Below are 23,854 nucleotides of genomic sequence, written 5' to 3' on the forward strand. Positions count from 1 at the left end.
GTAAATTGTGCCATTTTGTTTGCTAAATATAAGGAATTTGATGTATAGCATTTACTTTCTACTTTTAACTTAAGTATGAAAATTGAATACTTTTTACACCACTGTACTTAAGCACATTTAGTAGTATTTTACTGGGTTACTTGAGTCATTTTACATTAAGGTATCTTTACTTTTACTCAAGTATGACAATTTAGTACTTTTTCCACCTCTGCCTAGTGTACTCTTCCCAATGCTCAAACACCACGGTTTGTGTATAAATTCCAGTGGTTCCCAAGCTTTATTAAAACATTTTGCTACACAAACTTACTGTATGAGTGGACAATTTCGATTGAAAATATCCCTGAGTCAGCGATTGTGTCATTTACAATTTAAAGTACTTTATTAGTTCAAATGCATCAAAGAGGCAATCACTTCATGACAAATATATAGAGGAAAATAAACAGGTAGATTAGACCAAGGGGAAGAGTAGGGAGAAGTTTGGTGAAGAAGCGTGGGCTGGGGATGTAAGCTTGTGCATTTGTATAAAATACCGTTATTCACATGCCAGGCATTGCCAATGGAAACTGTATCATTTTCCAGTGATATTTTGGTGGGGAAAGTAAGCAAGTTATCACATTTTTTTGTGCAGAGTAATGTACAGTTGCAGAGAGAGGCCTCTAGTGGCCAAAAGGCCATTTTAGCATGGACAGCCAACTTCATTGGCTGATCCCCCCTCCCCCCCCCCATGACCCTGTTGGAAATCATGTCCAACCTGGTAATCAGGAGAGATCAGCCAATCGTGAAGAAAATTGACCACTTCAAAATAGAGATCGCCTCAATGGCAGTGCCTGTGCGCTCACACGCAATAATGGAAAATACCGTATATAGGGATGCTTTCTCTCTGTGTGTAGAGCCCATAAACAAAATAATATTACGATCAATATTATACAGCAGGCAACTACAGTAAAGGCTCAAACGGGACACTGTGTTGCAGTACTGAGACACAGGGCAATTTGTATTATGTACTAAATGCTTATATGGCACATTTTGGTCCATGTCAGTGCTTTCATGTTGCAACAGGTCATATGCACACAGGTTTTGGGAGTTTGTTGTTTGCTTGCTGTAGCGGTCTTGCAGTCTTCTTCCTCCACCACCACCAGGCCAGTGGGTGTTTATAGGAAGTAGTCAGGGGTACGGCGGGTGACATGGGGCTCCCCGCGTCGAGGTGCAGGGTCAAACTGAAGGCTGGAGGAGGACAGTAAATACAACATTAGGATGACTCCAATGAAGACCATTACAGAACTGGCACATTTGAACAATTACAATCGAGGTGATAATGGAACGTATAACTCAATTTATAATGCCAGCACTTTTACAGATCTACCAATAGGTGCCCTTCTTTTGCGAGGCATTGGAAAACCTCCCTGGTCTTTGTGGTAGAATACGTTTTTGAAATTCGCTGCTCGAAAAAGGGACCTTACAGATAATTGTATGTGTGGGGTACAGAGATGAGGTAGTCCTTCGAAAATGATGTTAAACACTATTATTGCACACAGTGAGTCCGTGCAACTTAAGCAACATTTTTTTTACTCTGGAACTTATTTAGGCTTGCCATAACAAAAGGGGTTGAATACTTATTGACTCAAGACATTTCAGCTTTTCATTTGTAATTAAATTTGTACAAATTTCAAATAACCTAATTCCACTTTGACATTACGGGGTATTGTGTGACAATACCAGTGACAAAAAAAACTCAAATAAATCCATTCTAAATTCAAGCTGTAACAACAATATCTGGAAAAAGTCAAGGGGTGTGAATAATTTCTGAAGGCACTGTATATATTTCTTATTTATAATATAATCATTGAGAACTAAAAATTCCCAAAATAAATGCTACACAGCTGGGAAAAAAACTAAGAATTCAGCAGCATTGATAGTTATGTTTGTGCATCGATTGTTATGTGCATTGATAGCAAAAGAACACAGCATTCATGGAAAAATGCAAAGAACTTTGGAAAATTTGCACAAATGTTTCTCAGCCCCATAGCAGAATATGTATAATTGCAGAAAACTAGCTTGAAAACAGCCTAAAAAAACAAATCTTCCCACCAGAGGTGCATTTCAATCAAACAGACTTATTGCAGATACAGGGCTATGCATGTAGACGTACTGCATGTTGTGTCACAAATACTGTTGCATTATACAACAAATGTGCCCACTCTGGTCTTGGCACATGCGCTATAGCCGACAGCTGGCAGATACAGTGCAGGTATCTACTACACAAGATTATTAAGGACAATATTTATTTGTCAAACGGCAGCCATGCATTGATGAAAAAACAACACCAGAATAAGAAAGGTGCATCAAGCTCATTACCATGCATTTTCACCACTCTGTGCAGTTCATTATAACTTATTTCATCTGTAGCCTAATAAACTGCATGCTTTCCCGAGTCGTAGTGGGAGGACCACACAACATATCAAGTTTACTTCAATATGATGGTTATTATACCAATAGTTGCGCATAAAAAGGCATTTCCACCGCCATTTCTCACTTTATACATTTTACAGACACAAAAATGCCGCTCTGACGTTGCTCATCCATAAATGTATATATGCTTATTCCATTCCTTATTTAGATGTGTGCATTAGGTATTTGTTGTGGAATTGTTAGATATTACTGCACTGTCGTTACTAGAAGCACAAGCATTGCACTACACTCGCAATAACATCTGCCATGTGAATGTGACCAATAAAATTTGATTTGAAAAGATCCCACCGTGTCGAACCAACAAATTGTCTGTCGGACAGTTATACAATTGTACCAGCATTTCCTGTTTCCGTCAGTCCGGTCGTGACTTTTTTTTAAATGCATCAGGTAATTCATCTGTATGAAACGGTTGGATGGAAACCTGGTTATAAACACTAATCTGAGTTCCCCTGTCCTTAGATCTTCAGATAACCTCAATGTCACTTACAAAGAGTATTTCAGAGTGTCGTCCAGTTCCATGATGGCAGCTTGGTTGCCACAGCGGTAGCAGTAGTTTGGTGCACTGAAGATGGTGACGACGTTTCGGTCATGACACCAGTTGTAGCCCTGGAAAACAAAAATCCGCATCACTATAAAAAGTAAAGTGAACCTTAAAATTGCTTATTCTAATCATTAGTTGGATCTTTCTGAGGACATATGCCACGTATGTATTTTAGGTACTTAATACAAGAAGTCGTTATATGCGTACAGTACACAGCTTCATTTTCAACTCTACATTCTGGCCCTGGAATTCTGAGCCAGGTGAATTCCCAGGATGCGTCCCAAATCTATTCCCCTCAGTGCAAATTTTAAAAAGAGAGCCCTGTTCAAAAGTAGTGCACTACGTGCGGGATAGGGTGCCATTTTGGACACAAGCTGCCAGCTCCTCCCTCAAAGCCGGAAGTTGATAATACTATAAATAAAAACGGCGTACACAAGACTCCTGTATTATTTATCCACGTTAAACAGCTAACATTCGCACAGCAGCTTCCAGCTGAAACATCTACAGAGACACGGAGGGAGGGCAAGCTAACTCAAGTGTGTGTAGGCTACATCTGCTCTTATATCTGTTCATTTTGACATCTCAAATTCAATTCCCTCGGGGCAGTCTTAACAGACCTTTAGGTTCCATGTACAGAATGGAAGTACAACAATATTTGACTTGAAACATTTGGAAAAATTGTCTTCTCTTCCATGGGGGAATTCAAATTCTAAACCATCTACAGAAGCATTTCACTCCCAGAATCACTGTAATTGCGACATGCTTTGATACTAAAACTACACCAACCAAGTATATAAAAGACACTGAGCATAAACATTAACTGCCTAAACTAAAAGCATAACTGGGGTTTACCTCCATGACAAGTTGGTGGGCACGGGACACAAGGGTAAGACCGTTGGCATGGTTGAAGGTTTCTGAGATGTCCTGCCCAAAGGTGTAGCCAGCACCTCGGGGGGAGATGCCCCAGCCCCCGCGGTCATCTGGGTCTGACCACAGCAGGTCACACATTGGCCCCTGAAACACACACACACACACACACACACACACACACACACACACACACACGAAAAGCAGCCCTCAATAAATTGCCGCATAGGGATTCTGACCTTATTTAGGACAGCTTGAACACAGAGATCATATTAAATATGTAATGGGCAGTAGGATTGCAAAGAAGGGAAACAGTCCTAATATTTGTCATAAGACTGCAGCCATCAATGACATTGATGCATTGGAACCTGAATAGCCTACCCCTCAAAAAGAGACCAGGGTCATGTTCATTATGGTATGACGTAGCAAAACACAGACGGAAAACAAAAAAGGAGCTTTTCTCAGTGGACAAGTCCAGTTAAGGTCTCCCTATTTCACTCCATTTGGTGCCTACTGAACACAACCTGGGGCTTGGCTCTAACGCAGTCGACCTCATACCATCTGACAGCCCCTCTCGGTGCTGACAGCTAGCTAGTATCCTACCCCCACTGTCTGTGTGGTTGACAGGGCTAATTAGGTCCTCTGTCAGGCAACACTGACCTCGTGTGGAACTTCCTGCAGGCGATCCAGGGCCCGGATGTGATCCAGTGTGTCTATGGAGGGGGAGAGGCCACCGTGCAGGCAGAAGATCTACAGCATAGGACGAAAGAATAAACGTGATTTACCTTTACGTCACTTTGGATAAGAGGATTGTTGCCTACATGTAAAATCACAAACATAATTAGGAACGCTTCCTTTGAACTTACGTATAACATTCAATGTATGTCCCAAATTGCACGCTATTATGTACAGTTGAAGTCGGAAGTTTACGTACACCTTAGCCAAATATATTTAAAAACTCAGTTTTTCACAATTGCTGACATTTAATCCTAGTAAAAATTCCCTGTCTTAGGTCAATTAGGATCACCACTTTATTTTAAGAATGTGAAATGTCAGAATAATAGCAGAGAGAACTGTTTATTTCTTTCATCACATTCCCAGTGGGTCAGAAGTTTACATACACTCAATTATTATCTTGGCCAGGACGCTCTTGAAAAAGAGATTTTAAATCTCAATGAGCCCTTCCTGGTTAAATAAAGGTTAAATAAATAAATAAAATTAAAAAAAAATGTATTTGGTAGCGTTGCATTTAAATTGTTTAACATGGGTCAAACATTTTAGGTAGCCTTCCACAAGCTTCCCACAATACGTTGGGTGAATTTTGGCCCATTCCTCCTGATGGAGCTGGTGTAACTGAGTCAGGTTTGTAGGCCTCCTTGCTCACACACGCTTTTACAGTTCTGCCAACAAATTTTCTATAGGATTGAGGTGATGGCCACTCCAATACCTTGAATTTGTTGTCATTTTGCCACAACTTTGGAAGTATGCTTGGGGTCATTGTCTATTTGGAAGACCCATTTGCGACCAAGTTTTAATTTCCTGACTGATGTCTTGAGATGTTGCTTCAATATATCCACATCATTTTCCATCCTCATGATGCCATCAATTTTGCTAAGTGCACCAGTACCTCCTGCAGCAAAGCACCCCCACAACATGATGCTGCCACCCCCATGCTTCACGGTTTGGATGGTGTTCTTTGGCTTGCAAGCTTCCCCCATTTTCCTCCAAACATAACGGTTATTATGGTCAAACATTTTTGTTTCATCAGACCAGAGGACATTTCTCCAAAAAGTACAACCTTTGTCCCCATGTGCAGTTGCAAACCGTAGTCTGGCTTTTTTAATGGCGGTTTTGGAGAAGTGGCTTCTTCCTTGCTGAGCGGCCTTTCAGGTTATATCGATATAGGACTCGTTTTACTGTGGATATAGAAACTTTTGGTGTTGTTCTGGGGTTGATTTGCACTTTTCGCACCAAAGTACATTCATCTCTACGAAGACAGAACACGTCTCCTTCCTGAGCGGTATGATGGCTCCGTGGTCCCATGGTGTTTCGACTTGCGTACTATTATTTGTACAGATTAACGTGGTACATTCAGGCGTTTGGAAATTGCTCCCAAGGATGAACCAGACTTGTGGAGGTCTATTTTTTTTCTGAGGTCTTGGCCGATTTCTTTTGATTTTCCCATGACATCAAGCAAAAAGGCACTGAGTTTGAAGGTAGGCCTTCAAATACATCCACTAGTACACCTCCAATTGACTCAAATGTCAGTTAGCCTATCAGAAGCTTCTAAAGCCATGACATAATTTTCTGGAATTTTCCAAGCTGTTTAAAAGGCACAGTGAACTTAGTGTATGTAAACTTCTGACCCACTGGAATTGTGATACAGTGAATTATAAGTGAAATAATCTGTCTGTAAACAATTGTTGGAAAAATTACTTGTGTCATGCACAAAGTAGATAGTCCTAACTGACTTGCCAAAACTTTAGTTTGTTAACAAGAAATTTGTGGAGTGGTTGAAAAACGAGTTTTAATGACTCCAACCGAAGTGTATGTAAACTTTCGACTACTTTTGACCACAGCCCTATGGACCCTGGTGAAAATCCGGCCCTGGTCAAAAGTATTGCACTATAAAGGAAAAAGGGTGCCATTTGGGATGCACACAATGACATAAAATAACACCACTTTATGCACTTGTGTTACCTGTTCGTCGACAAGGGCCGTCAGGGGGAGATAGTCGAAGAGGTCTGTGAAGTATTTCCACACATTGGCATTGCCGTACTTCCTCAAGCACTCGTCGTAGAAGCCGTACACCTGGGTGATCTGTCTGCTCTCGTGGTTCCCCCGCAGTATCGTGATGCGCTTTGGGTAACGGACCTGTGGAGCGAGAGAGAGTTTAGCTCCAAAAGCTCTAGGCCTAAAAAAACTTGATTAATAAAAAATGTCTTCACAAAGACTGTGACAGCAGCACGGTGCCACCATGTGAAAACTAAACTGCATCGTATTCAAAACCATTTACAAGCATGCACTTTACGCCGCATTTGGAAAAATACACTTTTTTTCAACCAGCAAAAAAAAAGTTCTGAACCAGTTCGAAACCCAAAAAGCAACGGATTATAATCGTTCCTTTTAAAACGTCTGACATGTTCACATTTTGCTCAACATCAACATTATTTCACCAATCAGTGCGGATAGAGTAGCTTGCTATGGAGCGGGCAAGCTATTTACATGCATTGAACAGACAAGTGTGTTGCGCGAGACGGTGGAGACGGAGGCTTGGCTTGAAGTGCCGGGCATCTTATGACAGGCCCACAGAATGATACCTACGGAGGAGCAGAACTTTGAACTATGAAGGAACTTTGAATGTTTGAACTTCAGAGTTGGCTTAATGTTGGACCAGAGCTAGCTAGCTAACATGCTTGTGTGTGCAGAGCGTCACCAGAATAAAAACACGTCTTACCTTTTTGTAGTTAATAAATCCAATGTGAAACATGATAACTATAGTATCCTTAACTGCCATTGAAAAGGTTAATCCATTCTTCTCCAATTAAAAACGTCTCTCCCTAATTTCTGAATCACTTTGTAACATCAGGGGAGGGGCAGGTAGCCTACACGCACTGGCAAAGATTTTTAACTGGCAGATAGCAATTTATTGAGTGACAGAGTGAGGGCTTTGTATAGGCGCTTAGTTGTTGTTTTTTGTGGGACTGAAAAAATGCCTGGAACGTAAAATAACGTTATTAAGTGGTTCCCATGCTTTTAAAATAACTCTTCTGTTCCGGAACAATCACACTTTCGCTCCCGGTTCGGTTTCGGTTCCTCTAAAAATTACGTTATTTTCCGGTTTTCGGTTCTGTTCCCTGAACTGGTTCCAACCCGATGGCAAGACAGACTTTATACCAGAAACTGAAATACTGTGGTTTCAGCCCACTCATCAGGTTCAGAGTTCACTTACCTTTAGTGCGACAAGCAGCGAGACTGTTTCCACCGAGTAGTAGCCTCGGTCTACGTAGTCCCCCATGAACAGGTAGTTGGTGTCGGGCGACTTGCCCCCGATTCTGAAAAGCTCCATGAGGTCATGGAACTGGCCGTGCACATCTCCGCACACTGTGACGGGACAGCGCACCTCCTGCACGTTGGACTCCTTGGTCAGGATCTCTTTAGCCTGGAGAGGGGAACAAAAAGTGGATTACAGAAAACATCAGTGACTGGTGTATACAAATGTAAACATTTATTCAAGAGGGTGAATGAAAGGCTGCAAGACAAGTAGGCCGACAGAGAGGGTTCCCTCGCTTCTTGCTCTTAAGAAACTTTGCAGTATTTAGTTTAATGTATTATTATTTCTTACATTGTTAGCCCATCATTTTTTGGGGTGTTATTACATACAGCCGGGAAGAACTACTGGATAGCAGAGCGGCGGAAACTCACCAGCACTACCAGCATCATGACCAGGAGTACGACTTTTCCGAAGCAGATCCTTTGTTCGCACCCCCCCAGAGCAATTGAACTGATTCCAGAAGCCGACCCAAAACAACACCGGCGAAGGAGAGGTACTCGGAGTGGTCTTCTAGTCCAATTTAGGAGGCGCGCACACCACTCAACGATTCCGAGTATATTACTCGCTAAGGTTCAATCTCTAGATAATAAAGCTGACTAGCTCAGAGAGCTTTCCAGAGAGAGAGATCAGGGATTGTAACATACTCTGCTCCACAGAAACATGGCTCTCTTGGGATATACAGACCGAATCGGTCCAGCCAGCTGGATTCTCAGTCCAACACGCAGACAGGAATAAATATCTCTCTGGGAATAAAAAAGGCAGGGGTGTATGTTTCATGATTAACAACTCATGGTGTAATTGTGATAACATGCAGGAACTCAAGTCCTTTTTTTCACCTGACCTAGAATACCTCAATCAAATGCCGACCGTATTATCTCCCAAAATAATTCTCATCAGTTATAGCCACGGCTGTGTATATCCCCCCTCAAGCTGTTACCAAGACAGCCCTCAAAAGAACTCCACTGGACTTTATGCAAACTAGAAACCACATATCGTGAGGCCACATTTATTGTACAGTAGCTGGGGAATTTAACAAAGCAAATTTGAGAAAAAAGATGCCGAATTTCTATCAACATATCGGCTGTAGTACGTGCTGCCAAAACAGCTCCAACTTCCAGGATGCCTATAAGGCCCTCACCTGCCCTCCTTTCGGCAAATCTGATCACCACTCCATTTTGCTACTCCCTTCCTATAGGCAGAAACTCAAACAGAAAGTACCCGTGCTAAGGACTATTCAACGCTGGTCTGACAAATCGGAATCCACGCATCAAGATTGTTTTGATCACGCGGCTGGGATATGTTCCGGGTAGCTTCCGAGAATAACATTGACAAATGTGATTGAGTTTATCATAAAGTGTATAGGAGATGTTGTACCGACAGTGACTATTATGTATATACTGTATCCTATATCTTATTCTATGCCACTCTGACATTGCTCGTCCATATATTTTTATATTCTTAATTCCACTCCTTTACGTGTGTGTATTGGGTATATGTTGTGTAATTGTTAGATATTAATCCACTGTCGGTGCTAGAAGCACAAGCATTTCTGCTAAACACGTGTATGTGACCAATAAAATTGGATTTGTATGTTGTTGTTTTTTTAACTTTGTACACTAGATAGAAAAGCTGCCCCGCATGCTGCAAGCATGAGTTCTATGGCACTGTGTGCTCTTTTCGAAGGATGGATCCCAGTATCTTCAGGGCTTTGGATCGGGGGGGGGGGGGGGGGGGGGGGGGGGAATGGTCTGCCGGGCATTGGGATGACAACCCAACTCGGGATGAGGAGTGCTTTTAGCGGGTGGAGTAGTGGGGACCAATTGGAGGTTTACTTAGTAGCAATGCAAATATCATGGTACAGCTATATAGAATCTCAATCATCATGTTACTTTTTAATGGTACGTTTACAAACATATATTATGAGAAAGAGAATTGAATAGAGTTGTGTCTCATTATGGTAAGTGGTGAAATAAGTATAGCCAGTTAAAATTGTTATGGCTTAGCAGATAAGAAAAGATGATCAGTATTTACCTGGCTAAAAGAGAAGGAATATAATATCTATTGTTTACAGGAAACTCATTCAACAATTTTAGATGAAGTTTTGTGGAAAAGGACTGGGGGGGAAATATATTTCTCCCATGGGCAAAGAAATTCAAAAGGGGTGATGGTATAAATTAACAGTAATTTTCATCCAAATGTGCAAATTGTCCAAACAGATCATCAAGGTAGATGGTTTATTTTAAATGTTATTGGACAATAAACAAATATGGCTTATTAACCTATACAGTCCAAATAATGATGATCCAAGCTTCTTTGAAAATATATATAAGAATTTATCAACTCTACAAACTAGACTCTATTATTATGGTGGGAGATTTTAATACGGTCTAAAATACCTCTATGGACCGCAAAGGAAATCACACTACAAACTATCACCCTCAGGCACTTAAGGAAATCATGAATGTCATGGATATATTGGAATTTGTGGATATATGGAGGCTTAAATACCCTGACCTAGTGAGATATACATGACGGAGGCTTAATCAAGCTAGTCGTCTTGATTACTTTCTTATGTCATTCTCTCTGGCACCAAAAGTTTAAAAAGTGTTGATAGGGGACAGAATGCGGTCGGATCATCACATAATTGGCATATATATTACTCTTACAGAATTTCCACGTGGGCGAGGATATTGGACATTTAATCAAAGCCTACTAGATAAATTGTTTAGAACTAGGACAGAATAATTTATAACTGAGTTTTTCAGACATAACATAGGTACAGCAGATCCCCTTATTGTATGGGACACTTAAATGTGCCTTTAGAGGCCATGCAATTCAGTACTCATCTATAAAACAAAAGCAATTTAGATCAAAAGAGTCCATATTAACAAAGGAAACTGAAGGACTAACAGTACAGTTAGATAGCAATTAAAACTGTACCATAGAGGCCAGAATAAGTTAGAGGAAAAACAAAAAGAAAATGGAGGAACTTATTCAAGAAAGATCCAGTGTAATATATTATAAAAATAAAGCGAACTGGATGGAATATGGGGGAAAAAAATGCACCAAATTATTTTTCAATCTTCAGTATAGAAATGCTACCAATTTTTTTTTTTTTGAAACTTGTTACAAAATGGAGTCATGCATTATTCACCGAATGATATTTTGAAAGAGGAAGTACAGTACTTTAACCTCTCTTGGGTATGTGAGACGGTAGCGTCCCACCTCTTCAACAGCCAGTGAAACTGTTGGGCGCCAAATTCAAATACAGAAATACTCATTATAAACAAAAGATGCAAAACATATTTTACATCGGTTTAAAGATTAACTTCTTGTGAATCCAACCATGGTGTCAGATTTTTAAAATGCTTTACGGCGAAAGCATACCTTACGATTATTTGAGAACATAGCCCACTAGACAAAACATTACAAACAGTAACCAGCCAAGTAGAACATTTACACAATTTAGAAATAGAGATAAAATTAATCCCTTACCTTTGATGATCTTCATATGGTTGCACTCAGCAGACATTCATTTACTCAATAAATGTTCCTTTTGTTTGATAAAGTCTCTTTATATCCAAAAACCTCCATTTTGTTCGCGCGTTTTCTTCAGTAATCCAGTCAAAACAGGAAGACAAAAAAATCCAAATTGTATCCGTAAAGTTCATAGAAACATGTCAAACGATGTTTATATTCAATCCTCAGGTTGTTTTTAGCCTAAATAATCTATAATATTTAAACCGGACAATAACGGCGTCAATTTAAAAGGTAAACAAGAAACGCACTCTCTCTGTCTCGCGCATGAAAAAACTCTGTGACACTTTAGGGTCCACTCATTCAGACTGCTCTTACTTCCTCATTTTTCAGGATACAAGCCTGAAACAATTTCTAAAGACTGTTGACATCTAGTAGATGACGTATTGACGCCATGAAAAATACAGCGCTACACAGAACAAAAGCAGAAAAATACTAAGCGCACACTTCCAACAACTAAACAAGTTCAAGTCAAGCAGTCATTTGAAAAAAAAATGTGCCCTACCGGAGTTACACATTATTATTGAAAAGCACATCGATGAGCTACTTGCTATGGGCGTCACTGCTATTAGCTTCACGACTGACATTTGGACCAGCGATGTCAGCCCCATGAGCATGCTGAGTATGACAGCAGTGGGTCGACGAGGATTTCTTACTGAGGAAAGCCGTATTGCGTGCTCAAGAATGTGCTGGTTCTCATACCGCTGCTGCCATTTCAATGGCATTTGAGAACATGCTTGAAACATGAACACACTCCTAGCTCCATCCGAACAGCTGACTCGAGAAATAAGCTAATCAACTGCGTCTGCAGCAGACGTGATACCCTGTCATGGCATTGAAATGCCTGCTCAACAAAACTGCCAACACAGACCGTGGGGTTAAAACTTGCAAAAGTACTCTACAAGAGGCTGTGATCAAGCGATTAGGTGGCATTCTCTCTGAGCCTCCACTGTGTCACCACCATGCTTGATGCTAGGTACAAGGACTGCTACTTTGATGCAGACAAGAAAGGGTTTACGTGAAATGTTAGACACAGCTGGACAAGATGGAAACGGACACAGTGACAGTGCGCACGGATGAAGAGAGGCCACGGACAGACAGAGCTGAAACTTCACTGATTGACATGTATGATGAAATCCTGGTTGAGACTGAACAAATTAACAACAAAACAGCACAACCAGTAAGTGAAAGAAATAGGTTTTGATTATGTTTTACTGTTAATGGGGACATACGTAGATGGCAACAAAATAACTTTTTGGTCAGTGTGTGTTTCAACTATTTAACTGTACTATAATACTTAAAAGGCCACACACTTTTAAATATCGGTTATCCGTATTGTTTTTTTGTCAAGGAAAATATTGGATATCGGTATCGGCCAAAAATGACATATCGGTGCATCCCTAGTAAATACGTGTACTTCTTCGATCCAAATTCAGCCAATGTGACAGAGATGACAAAGTCAGGCTTTTTAATCAGAAAACTGCAAGAGAATTTCCCCAAACTACTTCAACTACGATGATAACATTTGACGGTAGGCTACTGTGAAAGCAGTAAATGCCCCAAAAAAGTGGGGGATAAAAATATGGTGTCTGACTCCTTGACTGGCTACTGCCTTGCTTTCAGTGTGTCCACAGATCAGGGGGATGAAGCAACAGAGCTTGGCTTAGCCTTAGTTGTCATGGAGCTCATGCGGGGCTCTCTCTTGTCACATCACCAGGTCTATGATGACATCTTATTTTCACCCATACCTCTGGTGAGAGATCTTCTTGACACGAACACATACTATTGTGGCACAGTAAGGCACAATAGGAAGAATTCCCCCAAGGCCATTATGGAGGGCAAGTTCCACAGAGGTCAGATTCTAAAATGGCCTGTGGCTAATGTTATAGTGTGCTGCTGGAGGGACAAATTAGGTGTACTTTCTATGTTCTAATAGCTCAGAGAATGACACCCTAAAACCAGTATCAAAATACAGGAACAATGTTCCGTTCTGTGTTCCAGAGCTGGTCTTGGATTACAACAAGAAAAAAATGTTTGGGGTTGACCATCGACCAGTTCAGAAGCTACTATAATGCTGGACGCACAGCCAGGAAATAGTGGAAGTATGTGTTTTGGGGGATGCTCAAAATTGCTATCATCGTGGTTACATTGTGTGGGGGACCCTGCAAAGGCCCCTTTCCAGAAACCACAGGCATCCCTGAAGGCATTCAAAATGCAACTTGTGCATTCGCTTTGTGGTGGTTATAGTGGCAGGAAGCGGGAAGCCAAGAATGTGGCACCAGGGGGTGTAGACCGAGTTGTAACTCATCATTTGAAAGGAGGCCACTCCCTGGTGAAGTTTAAACGGCGCAAGAGAGGGTGTGCCGTGTGCATCCGGAATGGAAGCAGGGCCAAAAAGTGGGAGATGTGTAGAAACCTCCTGTGGGTGCTCTACGTGTTCTGGGCCACTTTGCAGGACGGGGCCGTGCTTCCAGAAGTTCCATGACATGTTGTAGGCTAAATGCAAACACTAAAGTGACAGTGTGAAATATGAATTTGTCCTATAAATCGTAGGCAAAAAAAAGTCAACCTAGCCTAACAGGGGAGGCAGGTAGCCTGGCGGGTAGGAGCATTGGGCCAGTAACCGAAAGGCTGCTGGATCAAATCCACGAGCTGACAAGGTAAAAATCTGTTGTTCTGCCCCTGAGCAACACGCTTCAGCAACTTCCATGACATGTTGTTGACTAAATGCAAACACTTGCGTGACATTCATTTTTACTACAAATCGTATCAGCAAATGTGTATGTTTTAAATTAGTCTCTGAACAGTTGTGTTTATCTAATACTTGTTGCATTCTCTAAAGTGTTGTCAAAGTACTATTTCTACATTGTGTCAGGCCTGGTCTCTACTAAACTGTATTGGGAGAGGTTATCTATATTTTGAAATTGTCTGAATAGTAATTTGCATTTTTACATTGTAACAGAAGTAAGAATCTTTGCCAATCCAATAACCTACTTTGTGTGGGTTTTGAAATAATTTCTGAATATTGTCCTCTGGTCAATGTTTTGATACATTTTTGAATATTCACAGTACCAGTCAAAAGTTTGGACACACCTACTCATTCAAGTTTTTTTGTTTAAAAAAAACTAAAATATTTTCTACATTGTTGAATAGTGAAGACATCAAAACTACGAAAATAACATATGGAATCATGCAACCCCCAAAAAGTGTTGAACAAATCAAAATATATTTAATATTCTTCAAAGTAGCCACCCTTTGCCAATACTGTGCAAAGCTGTCAAGGCATTCTCTCAACCAGCTTCATGAGGTAGTCACCTGGAATCCATTTCAATTAACAGGTGTGCCTTGTTAAAAGTTAATTTGTGGAATTTATTTCCTTCTTAATGCATTGGAGTCAATCAGTTATTTTGTGAAAATGTAGTGATGGTATACAGAAAACAGGCCTATTTGGTAAAAGACCAAGTCCATATTATGGCAAGAACAGCTCAAATAAGCAAAGAGAAACAACAGTCCATCATTACTTTAAGACATGCAGGTCAGTCAATGTGGAAAATTTCAAGAACTTGTGCCCCAAAAATGTATTCATGTTGGATACACTGTTCCATGAATGTCCCACAAAATCATCTTGTTATCCCACATTTGGGTATTTTAAATGTGGTCACCCTATTTGTACTGCGTGAGGAGGCACCTCGGGCAACTTGCCATCTTAGCTGCCGCACATCTAGCATTTCACAGCATCTTTGCAGGAACTAGTTGTTTTATGTAACACAGACACGTGTAGAAGTAGACGACAGTGCCACACGGCTCGCCCAAAACAAAGATCTGCACAACATGGAAGATGCATTTCTCACTCGAAACTATACAAAATATGGATTTAATATAGGAGTTATCTGTTTTTTGTAGAATCACCTACAACTGGACACGGACGTTTCTAAGATACATTTTTCCCACAAATCGAGAATATAGACCGATTATTAAACTAACCTGCTCTGGGCGATACTATGTTGGCGTTTTGGATAGCTAAACTAACCTGTAACGCCCAGTGATGGAAACATAGGGTGCGTTCGTAAATTCACTCTGGCTATGTAGGCTGTATCTCGGTCGTGATTGGTCCCATAGGGCGGCACACAATTGGCCCAGTGTCGTCCAGGTTTGGCCGGGGTAAGAATAAGAATTTGTTTTAACGGACTTGCCTAGGAAAATAAAAGGTTCCATAACAAAAAAAAATCAAAAAAATTGTTTTAAGTACTTTGATTTCAGAGCGTTCTCGTCTGAGTGTGCCAGAGCACAGAGTAACTGATGAATTTACAAACGCCCAGAGCGCACTCTGGCACTCCAGATTGAATTTACGAACACACCCGTAGTTTGTCACATGCGCCAAATACAACATGAAAAGGTAAGGTCTACAGAACTTACAAGCCCTTAACTCGTTCTTGAACTGCATTGTTGGTTAACTTCTCTAGGGTAGGGGGCAGTATTTTCACATCCGGATGAAAAGCGTGCCCAGAGTAAACTGCCTGCTACTCAGGCCCAGATGCTAGGATATGTATATTATTAGTAGATTTTGATAGAAAACACTCTGAAGTTTCTAAAACTGTTTGAATGATGTCTGTGAGTATAACAGAACTCATATGGCAGGCAAAAACCTGAGAAAAAATCCAACCAGGAAGTGGGAAATCTGAGGTTTGTAGTTTTTCAACTCTTTGCTTATCCAAGATAGTGGAAATTTGGTCATATTGCACTTCCTAAGGCTTGCACTAGATGTCAACAGTCTTTAGAACCTTGTTTGAGGCTTCTACTGTGAAGTTGGGGGCGAATGAGAGGTGATTGAGTCAGAGGTCTTCCAGAGAGCCACGAGCTGACCATGCCCGTTCACGTGATAGTTAGCTTGCGTTCCATTGCATTTCTGAAGACAAAGGAATTCTCCGGTTGGAACATTATTGAAGATTTATGTTAAAAACATCCTACAGATTGATTCTATACATCGTTTGACATGTTTCTACGGACTGTAACGGAACTTCTTGACTTTGTCTGCACCTAGTAATTGCGCGTCATGAATTTTGATTACTGGGCTAAACGCGCAAACAAAAAGGAGGTATTTGGACATAAATGATGGACTTCATTGAACAAAACAAACATTTATTGTGGAACTGGGATTCCTGGGAGTGCATTCTGATGAAGATCATCAAAGGTAAGTGAATATTTATAATGCTATTTCTGACTTCTGTTGACTACACAACATGGCAGATATCAGTTTGGGTTGTGTTGGTCTCTGAGCACTGTACTCATATTATTGCATAGTGTGCTTTTTCCGTAAAGTTTAAAAAAAAATCTGACACAGCGGTTGCATTAAGGAGAAGTGGATCTAAAATTCCATGCATAACAGTTGTATCTTTTAGCAATGTTTATTATGAGTATTTCTGTAAATTGATGTGGCTCTCTGCAAAATCACCGGATGTTTTGGAACAACTGAACATAACGCGCCAATGTAAACTCAGATTTTTTTATATAAATATGAACTTTACCGAACAAAACATACATGTATTGTGTAACATGAAGTCCTATGAGTGTCATCTGATGAAGATCAAAGGTTAGTGATTAATTTTATCTCTATTTCTGCTTTTTGTGACTCCTCTCTGGCTGGAAAAATGGCCCTGTTTTTCTGTGACTTGGCTCTGACCTAACATAATCGTTTGGTGTGCTTTCGTCGTAAAGCCTTTTTGAAATCGGACACTGTGGCTGGATTTACAACAAGTGTATCTTTAAAATGGTGTAAAATACTTGTATGTTTGAGGAATTTTAATTATGGGATTTCTGTTGTTTTGAATTTGGTGCCCTGCAGTTTCACTGGCTGTTGATGAGGTGAGGTGAGATTCTATGTAACACAAAATAATAATAATAATGAGGCTATATACAGGGGGTACCGGTACCGATTCAATGTGCGGGGGTACAGGTTAGTAGGTTGGGTTAGAGTGACTATGCATATATAAGAAACAGCGAGTAGCAGCAGGGTAAAAAAAAAAAAAGTATGCACTGCCCTCTGTAGCGTCTTAAGGTCGGATACCGAGCAGTTGCCAAACCAGGCGGTGAGTTTGCTCTCGGCGGTGCCACTGTAGAACTTTTTAGGATCTGGGGACCCATGCCAAATCTTTTCAGTCTCCTGAGGGGGGAAAGGTGTTGTCGTGCCCTCTTCACGACTGTCTTGGTGTTTTTGGACCATGATAGTTTGTTGGTGATGTGGACACCAAGGAGCTTGAAACTCTCGACCCGCTCCACTACAGCCCCGTTGATGTTAATGGGGGCGTGTTAAGCCCTCCCTTTCCTGTAGTCCAGCTCCTTTGTCTTGTTCACGTTGAGGGAGAGGTTGTTGTCCTGTCACCACACTGCCAAGTCTTTGACTTCCTCCCTATAGGCTGTCACATCGTTGTCGATGTTCAGGCCTACCTGTGTTGTCAACAAACTTGATGGTGTTCGAGTCGTGCTTGGCCACGTAGTCTTGGGTACAGTACAGGAGGGAACTAAGCACGCACCCCCGCATTGAGGATCAGCGTGGCAGATGTGGTTGCCAACTCTTACCATGTGGGGGCGGCCCGTCAGGAAGTCCAGGATCCAGTTTGCAGAGGGAGGTATATTTAGTCCCAGGGTCCTTAGCTTAGTGATGAGCTTTGTGGGCACTATGGTGTCGAACGCTGAGCTGTAGTCAATGAATCCCTGCACATTGACTCGGTACCGGTACCCCCTGTATATAGCCTCGTTATTGTTATTTTATTGTTACTTTTTACTCTCGTTTATTTGGTAAATATTTTTGGTAACTCTTTCTTGAACTGCGCTGTTGGTTAAGGGCTTGTAAGTAAGCATTTCACAGTAAGGTCTACACATGTTGTATTTGGTGCATGTGACAAAGTTTGGTTTGAACAGCATTCTGGGGGGGGGATATGGAAATTGGAGTGGGTCTAGGGTTTGCGGGATGATGGTGTTGATGTGAGCCATGACCAGCCTTTCAAAGATCTTCTTTGCTAACGACGTGAGTGCTAGGGGCGGAAGTAATTTATTTAAAAAATATATATTTCACCTTTATTTAACCAGGTAGGCTAGTTGAGAACAAGTTATCTTATACAACTGCGACCTGGCCAAGATAAAGCAAAGCAGTGCGACACAACCAAGAGAGAGTTACACATGGAATAAACAAACATATAGTCAATAACACAATAGAAAAAAAGTCTATGTACAGTGTGTGCAAATGAGGTAAGATAAGGGAGGTAAGGCAATAAATAGGCCAAAGTGGCGAAATAATTACAATTTAGCAATGTAAACACTGGAGTGATAGATGTGCAGAAGATGAATGTGCAAGCAGAGATACTGGGGTGCAAAGGAGAAAAAATAAAAATAACAGTATGGGGATGAGGTAGTTGGATGGGCTATTTACAGATGGGCTATGTACAGGTGCAGTGATCTGTGAGCTGCTCTGACAGCTGGTGCTTAAAGTTAGTGAGGGAGATATGAGTCTCCAGCTTCAGTGATTTTTGCAATTCGTTCCAGTCATTGGCAGCAGAGAACTGGAAGGAAAGGCGGCCAAAGGAGGAATTGGCTTTGGGGGTGACCAGTGAAATATACCTGCTAGAGTGTGTGCTACAGGTGGGTGCTGCTATGGTGACCAGTGAGCTGAGATAAGGCGGGGCATTACCTAGCAAAGACTTGTAGATGACCTGGAGCCAGAGGGTTTGGCGACGAATATGAAGCGAGGGCCAGCCAACGAGAGCATACATGTCGCAGTGATGGGTAGTATATGGAGCTTTGGTGACAAAACGGATGGCACTGTGATAGACTGCATCCAATTTGCTGAGTAGAGTGTTGGAGGCTATTTTGTAAATGACATCGCCGAAGTCAAAGATCAGCAGGATAGTCAGTTTTATGAGGGTATGTTTGTCAGCATGAGTGAAGGATGCTTTGTTGCAAAATAGGAAGCCGATTCTAGATTTAATTTTGGATTGGAGATGTTTAATATGAGTCTGGAAGGAGAGTTTACACTCTAACCAGACACCTAGGTATGTGTAGTTGTCCACATATTCTAAGTCAGAACCGTCCAGAGTAGTGATGCTGGACGGGTGGGAAGGTGCGGGCAGTGATCGGTTGAAGAGCATGCATTTAGTTTTACTTGCGTTTAAGAGCAGTTGGAGGCCACGGAAGGAGAGTTGTATGGCATTGAAGCTCGTTTGGAGGTTAGTTAACACAGTGTCCAAAGAAGGGCCAGAAGTATACAGAATGGTGTCGTCTACGTAGAGGTGGATCAGAGAATCACCAGCAGCAAGAGTGACATCATTGATGTTTACAGAGAAAAGAGTCGGCCCGAGAATTGAACCCCGTGGCACCCCCATAGAAACTGCCAGAGGTTCGGACAACAGGCCCTCCGATTTGACACACTGATCTCTATCTGAGAAGTAGTTGGGGAACCAGGCGAGGCAGTCATTTGAGAAACCAAGACTGTTGAGTCTGCCGATAAGAATGTGGTGATTGACAGAGTCAAAAGCCTTGGCCAGGTCGATGAATACAGCTGCACAGTTTTGTCTCTTATCGATGGCGGTTATGATATCGTTTAGGACCTTGAGCGTGGCTGAGGTGCACCCATGACCAGCTCGGAAACAAGATTGCATAGCGGAGAAGGTACGGTGGGATTCGAAATGGTCAGTGATCTGTTTGTTAACGTGGCTTGTGAAGACCTTAGAAAGGCAGGGAAGGATAGATATAGGTCTGTAGCAGTTTGGGTCTAGAGTGTCTCCCCCTTTGAAGAGGGGGATGACCGCGGCAGCTTTCCAATCTTTGGGGATCTCAGACAATACGAAAGACAGGTTGAACAGGCTAGTAATAGGGGTTGCAACAATTTCAGCTGATAATTTTAGAAAGAGAGGGGGGTTAGGCAAGTTACCTTCGCTTTCCTGAACACAGGGACTATTGTGGTCTGCTTGAAACATGTAGATATTACAGACTCGGGCTGCGGTTCAAACTCATAAAAGACATACCCTCGTCCACTTACCCTTGACTTATTCCCTTGGGGGAATCCCCATCACGGTGGGCGGTACAAATGATTAGCCAAGCAAGGGAAATTTGCAACATAAGCTCCACAGCCCTCGTTTTTAGTTGAGTTTGCGAGTGTACAATTATGTTCACTCCGGGGCCTCAAACTCCCCATAATACAATGTAACAATTGCACAACCGCTAAGAACACCCTGACAAAACTTAAAAACAACATCAATGGAGAAGTCTACATACAATTGAAAATAAAAACAAATACAAATAATTAGAAATTGTGCTACTAACGCACATGACGACACAAACACATCTCGTAAAAAGTAAATATGTTTTTTGGGATATCTTTTGGAAATTGTAGAAATAAAACATTTTCCTTCTGAAGTTCCAGCTAGGCAGGCTAACTTTAGTTAGCTAATTAATTTGCTAGCTATCATACAGTAGGCATATATTAATTATATAGTTAATATAAGTAGACATGCAATCATAATTGACTGTAGCGCATATAAAGCACCTACGGTGGCTGAAAACACAATCTTTTTATTTATTTATAATTAATTAACAAACAAACGAGGAATAGTCACATGTAAACAAGCATACATTAACTATTTACATTGCCAGGAATACTAAACAAACAAATCATATTTATTAATAATACAACAAGTTTTAATTGCCTTTTTGTTTTTCATTTTAGTTATAGTAGTGCCATATTGTTTACATTAATTTATAAAGTGAAAAAGTTGTGTTTCAAATTAGACCATTTGCATTTGTGAATATGAAATGTACCTAGTATTATTAGCAGTTGAATTAAATATACTACATCTTTATCTATGTCAGAATTTCTGAAATAAATTATATCAAAACAATTAAATAGTACAATCGGTCCTATTTTTTTTTTTTAAACAAATTTCTGTATGTCAATCCAAAACATTCTATTATAAATACAGGCAAAAATCAAATGCAAAATGGTCTCCTTCTCCATTCCACAGAATTCACAGTTATAGTCAATATTTAGCTTGGATCTTTCCAAAACATGTTTCACAGGATAAATTCTGTGTAACATTTTAAATGAAACTTCCTTTACTTTGTTACTGATACAATATTTGTTAGCAATTTCCCATGCTTTGCCCCGCTGTATATCACCATAGATAATATTTGACCAAAATAATCTTGCTGAGGGAATTGTAGAATCACAAACAATATTCCTAATCTGTTTATTACTACATTTATCTTTGATGTTAATATTGCCAATTAAGATATTTTCATGTAAATCTATGTTACTTACATCAGCCACAGAGGAATTTAAAAGAGATTACAACCCCCCTTGGAATCGCATCAAAAACAATTGCATACTCTTTTGGGGTTATTGGAATTTTAAACTTATCAAGAAATTCCCCATATGAGTAGATATCCATATCCACACAATCATCGCGGGATGAACGAGTGACACATTTCTGGGCAAGGGCGGTGCATTTAAAAATCATTCCTTCCTCCCTCGCCCTGCAAGTGTATATTCGTCAGACGTCATGATACGTCATCAGAAGTGTCCACTTAATTTTAGGGCTGATGGGATAGGGTGTGTCTTTTAGTGTTTGGACTAGGGAGAGATAGCTAGCTATCTGACATACAAATTGTACACGTCCGCTAGTTATCCGTGAGAAGCTAGCGTTGAAGAAACGCACTCAGTTGGATGTGCTTACCTTTTCGCAGAGCGTTCTCACTTGATTCTCCGACAGTTGCTTGCATTCATTCAGTTGCTCGACCCATTGGTCTAATTCCTTTGTAAAGACTTTATCGTCCATTTTGAAAACTGATCAGATAGGCTGTTTTTAGCTAACTGGTGGATATGGTGAAGTAATGAAATAACCGTTAATTCGCCCCAACTTCGACGGAACTATGGATGGCGTTGTAGCTAACTTAGAACGATGCGCAGCTCTCTATCTATCATCAACGAGCTAATCAGTGATTATTATCGGTACCGATATCCTCAATACAAAGTTAGCTAATCTTCCTGGTATTTGTATGTCCCACGTATACACCGTGTGGCGCGGCAGGGACGTCCCTGTTTTCTCGGCACTGTTAGTTCCCTGTCTCCCCCCTACAATGGAAACTCGCTGTATAATGGCCGCTCTGATCGACGTCTTCTTCATTGATGAGGTTTAACGGCAGTTGGCATCCAATAAATGTTGCATTACCGCCATCTACTAGACTGGAGTAGAACTCCCTTATACTTTGCTTAATTAGTTGTAAAAAATTATATAATACAACAAATACCCTACCATATAACACTGCACTCACAATTTTTTTTTATATATAATAATAATAAATACCCTACAACACAATGTAAATGTATTTAGTCCTACTTCAGGCCAACAGCCTGAAAGGATGGGACATCACTGCTAAACACACTGTAACGCTTCCTTCTAATGTCAAGTCTCGCACACCCAAATACCTCTCTGCAGCTGCCAGCACAACCTTTATTTTCTGCGACTTACGTTCCATCCATGGAGTATAGTTAATAATCATTGCTGTTAATGCAAAAAATCCAATCTTACTGAAACATATATCACTTGTTGGCAGTGGTGGATTTAGACATAGGCGACATGGGCAGCCACCCAGGACGGTATCTTGCCAGGGGCGGCATGGGGCGCCCGCACAGCAAAAAATATATATAAATTCCAGAATGGTGACATTTGTGCGATCGGTTTTCTATCGCTCATTTGCATGTCACAGTGTGGGACTGTGGGTCAATTAACCTTTTCGGAGAGAGGGCACCCTGATTCAAAACAAAGTGTATTTGTCACGTGCGCCGAATACAACAGGTGTAGACCTTACAGTGAATTGCTGAATACAGGCTCTAACCAATAGTGCAAAAAAAGGTAAGTAAAGAAATAAAAACAACAGTGAAAAACAGTAGCGAAGCTATAAAAGTAGCGAGGCTACATACAGACACTGGTTAGTCAGGCTGATTGAGGTAGTATGTACATGTAGATATGGTTAAAGTGACTATGCATATATGATGAACAGAGAGTAGCAGTAGCATAAAGAGGGGTTGGCAGGTGGTGGGTGGTGGGACACAATGCAGATAGCCCGGTTAGCCAATGTGTGGGAGCACTGGTTGGTCGGGCCAATTGAGGTAATATGTACATATGTACATGAATGTATAGGTCAAGTAAATGTGCATATAAAAAACTGTTGAGAAGACTTTTTGTCCTAGACTTGGCACTCCTGTAACAGTTGCCATGCGGTAGTAGAAAGAACAGTCTGTGGCTGGGGTCTTTGACAATTTTTAGGTCCTTCCTCTGACATCGCCTGGTGTAGAGGTCCTGGATGGCAGGCAGCTTAGCCCCAGTGATGTACTG

The 23,854-nt window shown here is 41.0% G+C and overlaps 1 protein-coding gene across 1 annotated transcript; it reads right to left on the minus strand.

The window, feature by feature from the left end:
• Positions 1–355: 355 nt before the first annotated feature.
• LOC120021292 (serine/threonine-protein phosphatase 2A catalytic subunit beta isoform) lies at positions 356–22,626 on the minus strand. Its single transcript, XM_038964989.1, has 7 exons — positions 22,193–22,626; positions 7,830–8,039; positions 6,578–6,751; positions 4,538–4,627; positions 3,863–4,024; positions 2,957–3,075; positions 356–1,224 (listed from the first exon to the last, which is right to left on the minus strand). The coding sequence occupies exons 1-7, from the start codon at positions 22,292–22,294 to the stop codon at positions 1,152–1,154; spliced, it is 930 nt and encodes a 309-aa protein (XP_038820917.1). The 5' UTR covers positions 22,295–22,626; the 3' UTR covers positions 356–1,151.
• Positions 22,627–23,854: the final 1,228 nt, after the last annotated feature.

This window comes from Salvelinus namaycush, chromosome 26, assembly GCF_016432855.1.
Source record: "Salvelinus namaycush isolate Seneca chromosome 26, SaNama_1.0, whole genome shotgun sequence".
Taxonomy (NCBI): Eukaryota; Metazoa; Chordata; class Actinopteri; order Salmoniformes; family Salmonidae; genus Salvelinus; species Salvelinus namaycush.

Bases quoted from the DNA above. Each gene is read 5' to 3' on its own strand.
- LOC120021292 (XM_038964989.1), bottom strand. From the start codon at position 22,294: ATGGACGATAAAGTCTTTACAAAGGAATTAGACCAATGGGTCGAGCAA. The intron at 8,040-22,192 runs GTAAGCACATCC...TCCCCTCTCCAG, and splicing joins TGAGAACGCTCTGCGAAAAG to GCTAAAGAGATCCTGACCAA. The intron at 4,628-6,577 runs GTAACACAAGTG...CCTATGCTGTAG, and splicing joins CGGCCCTTGTCGACGAACAG to ATCTTCTGCCTGCACGGTGG.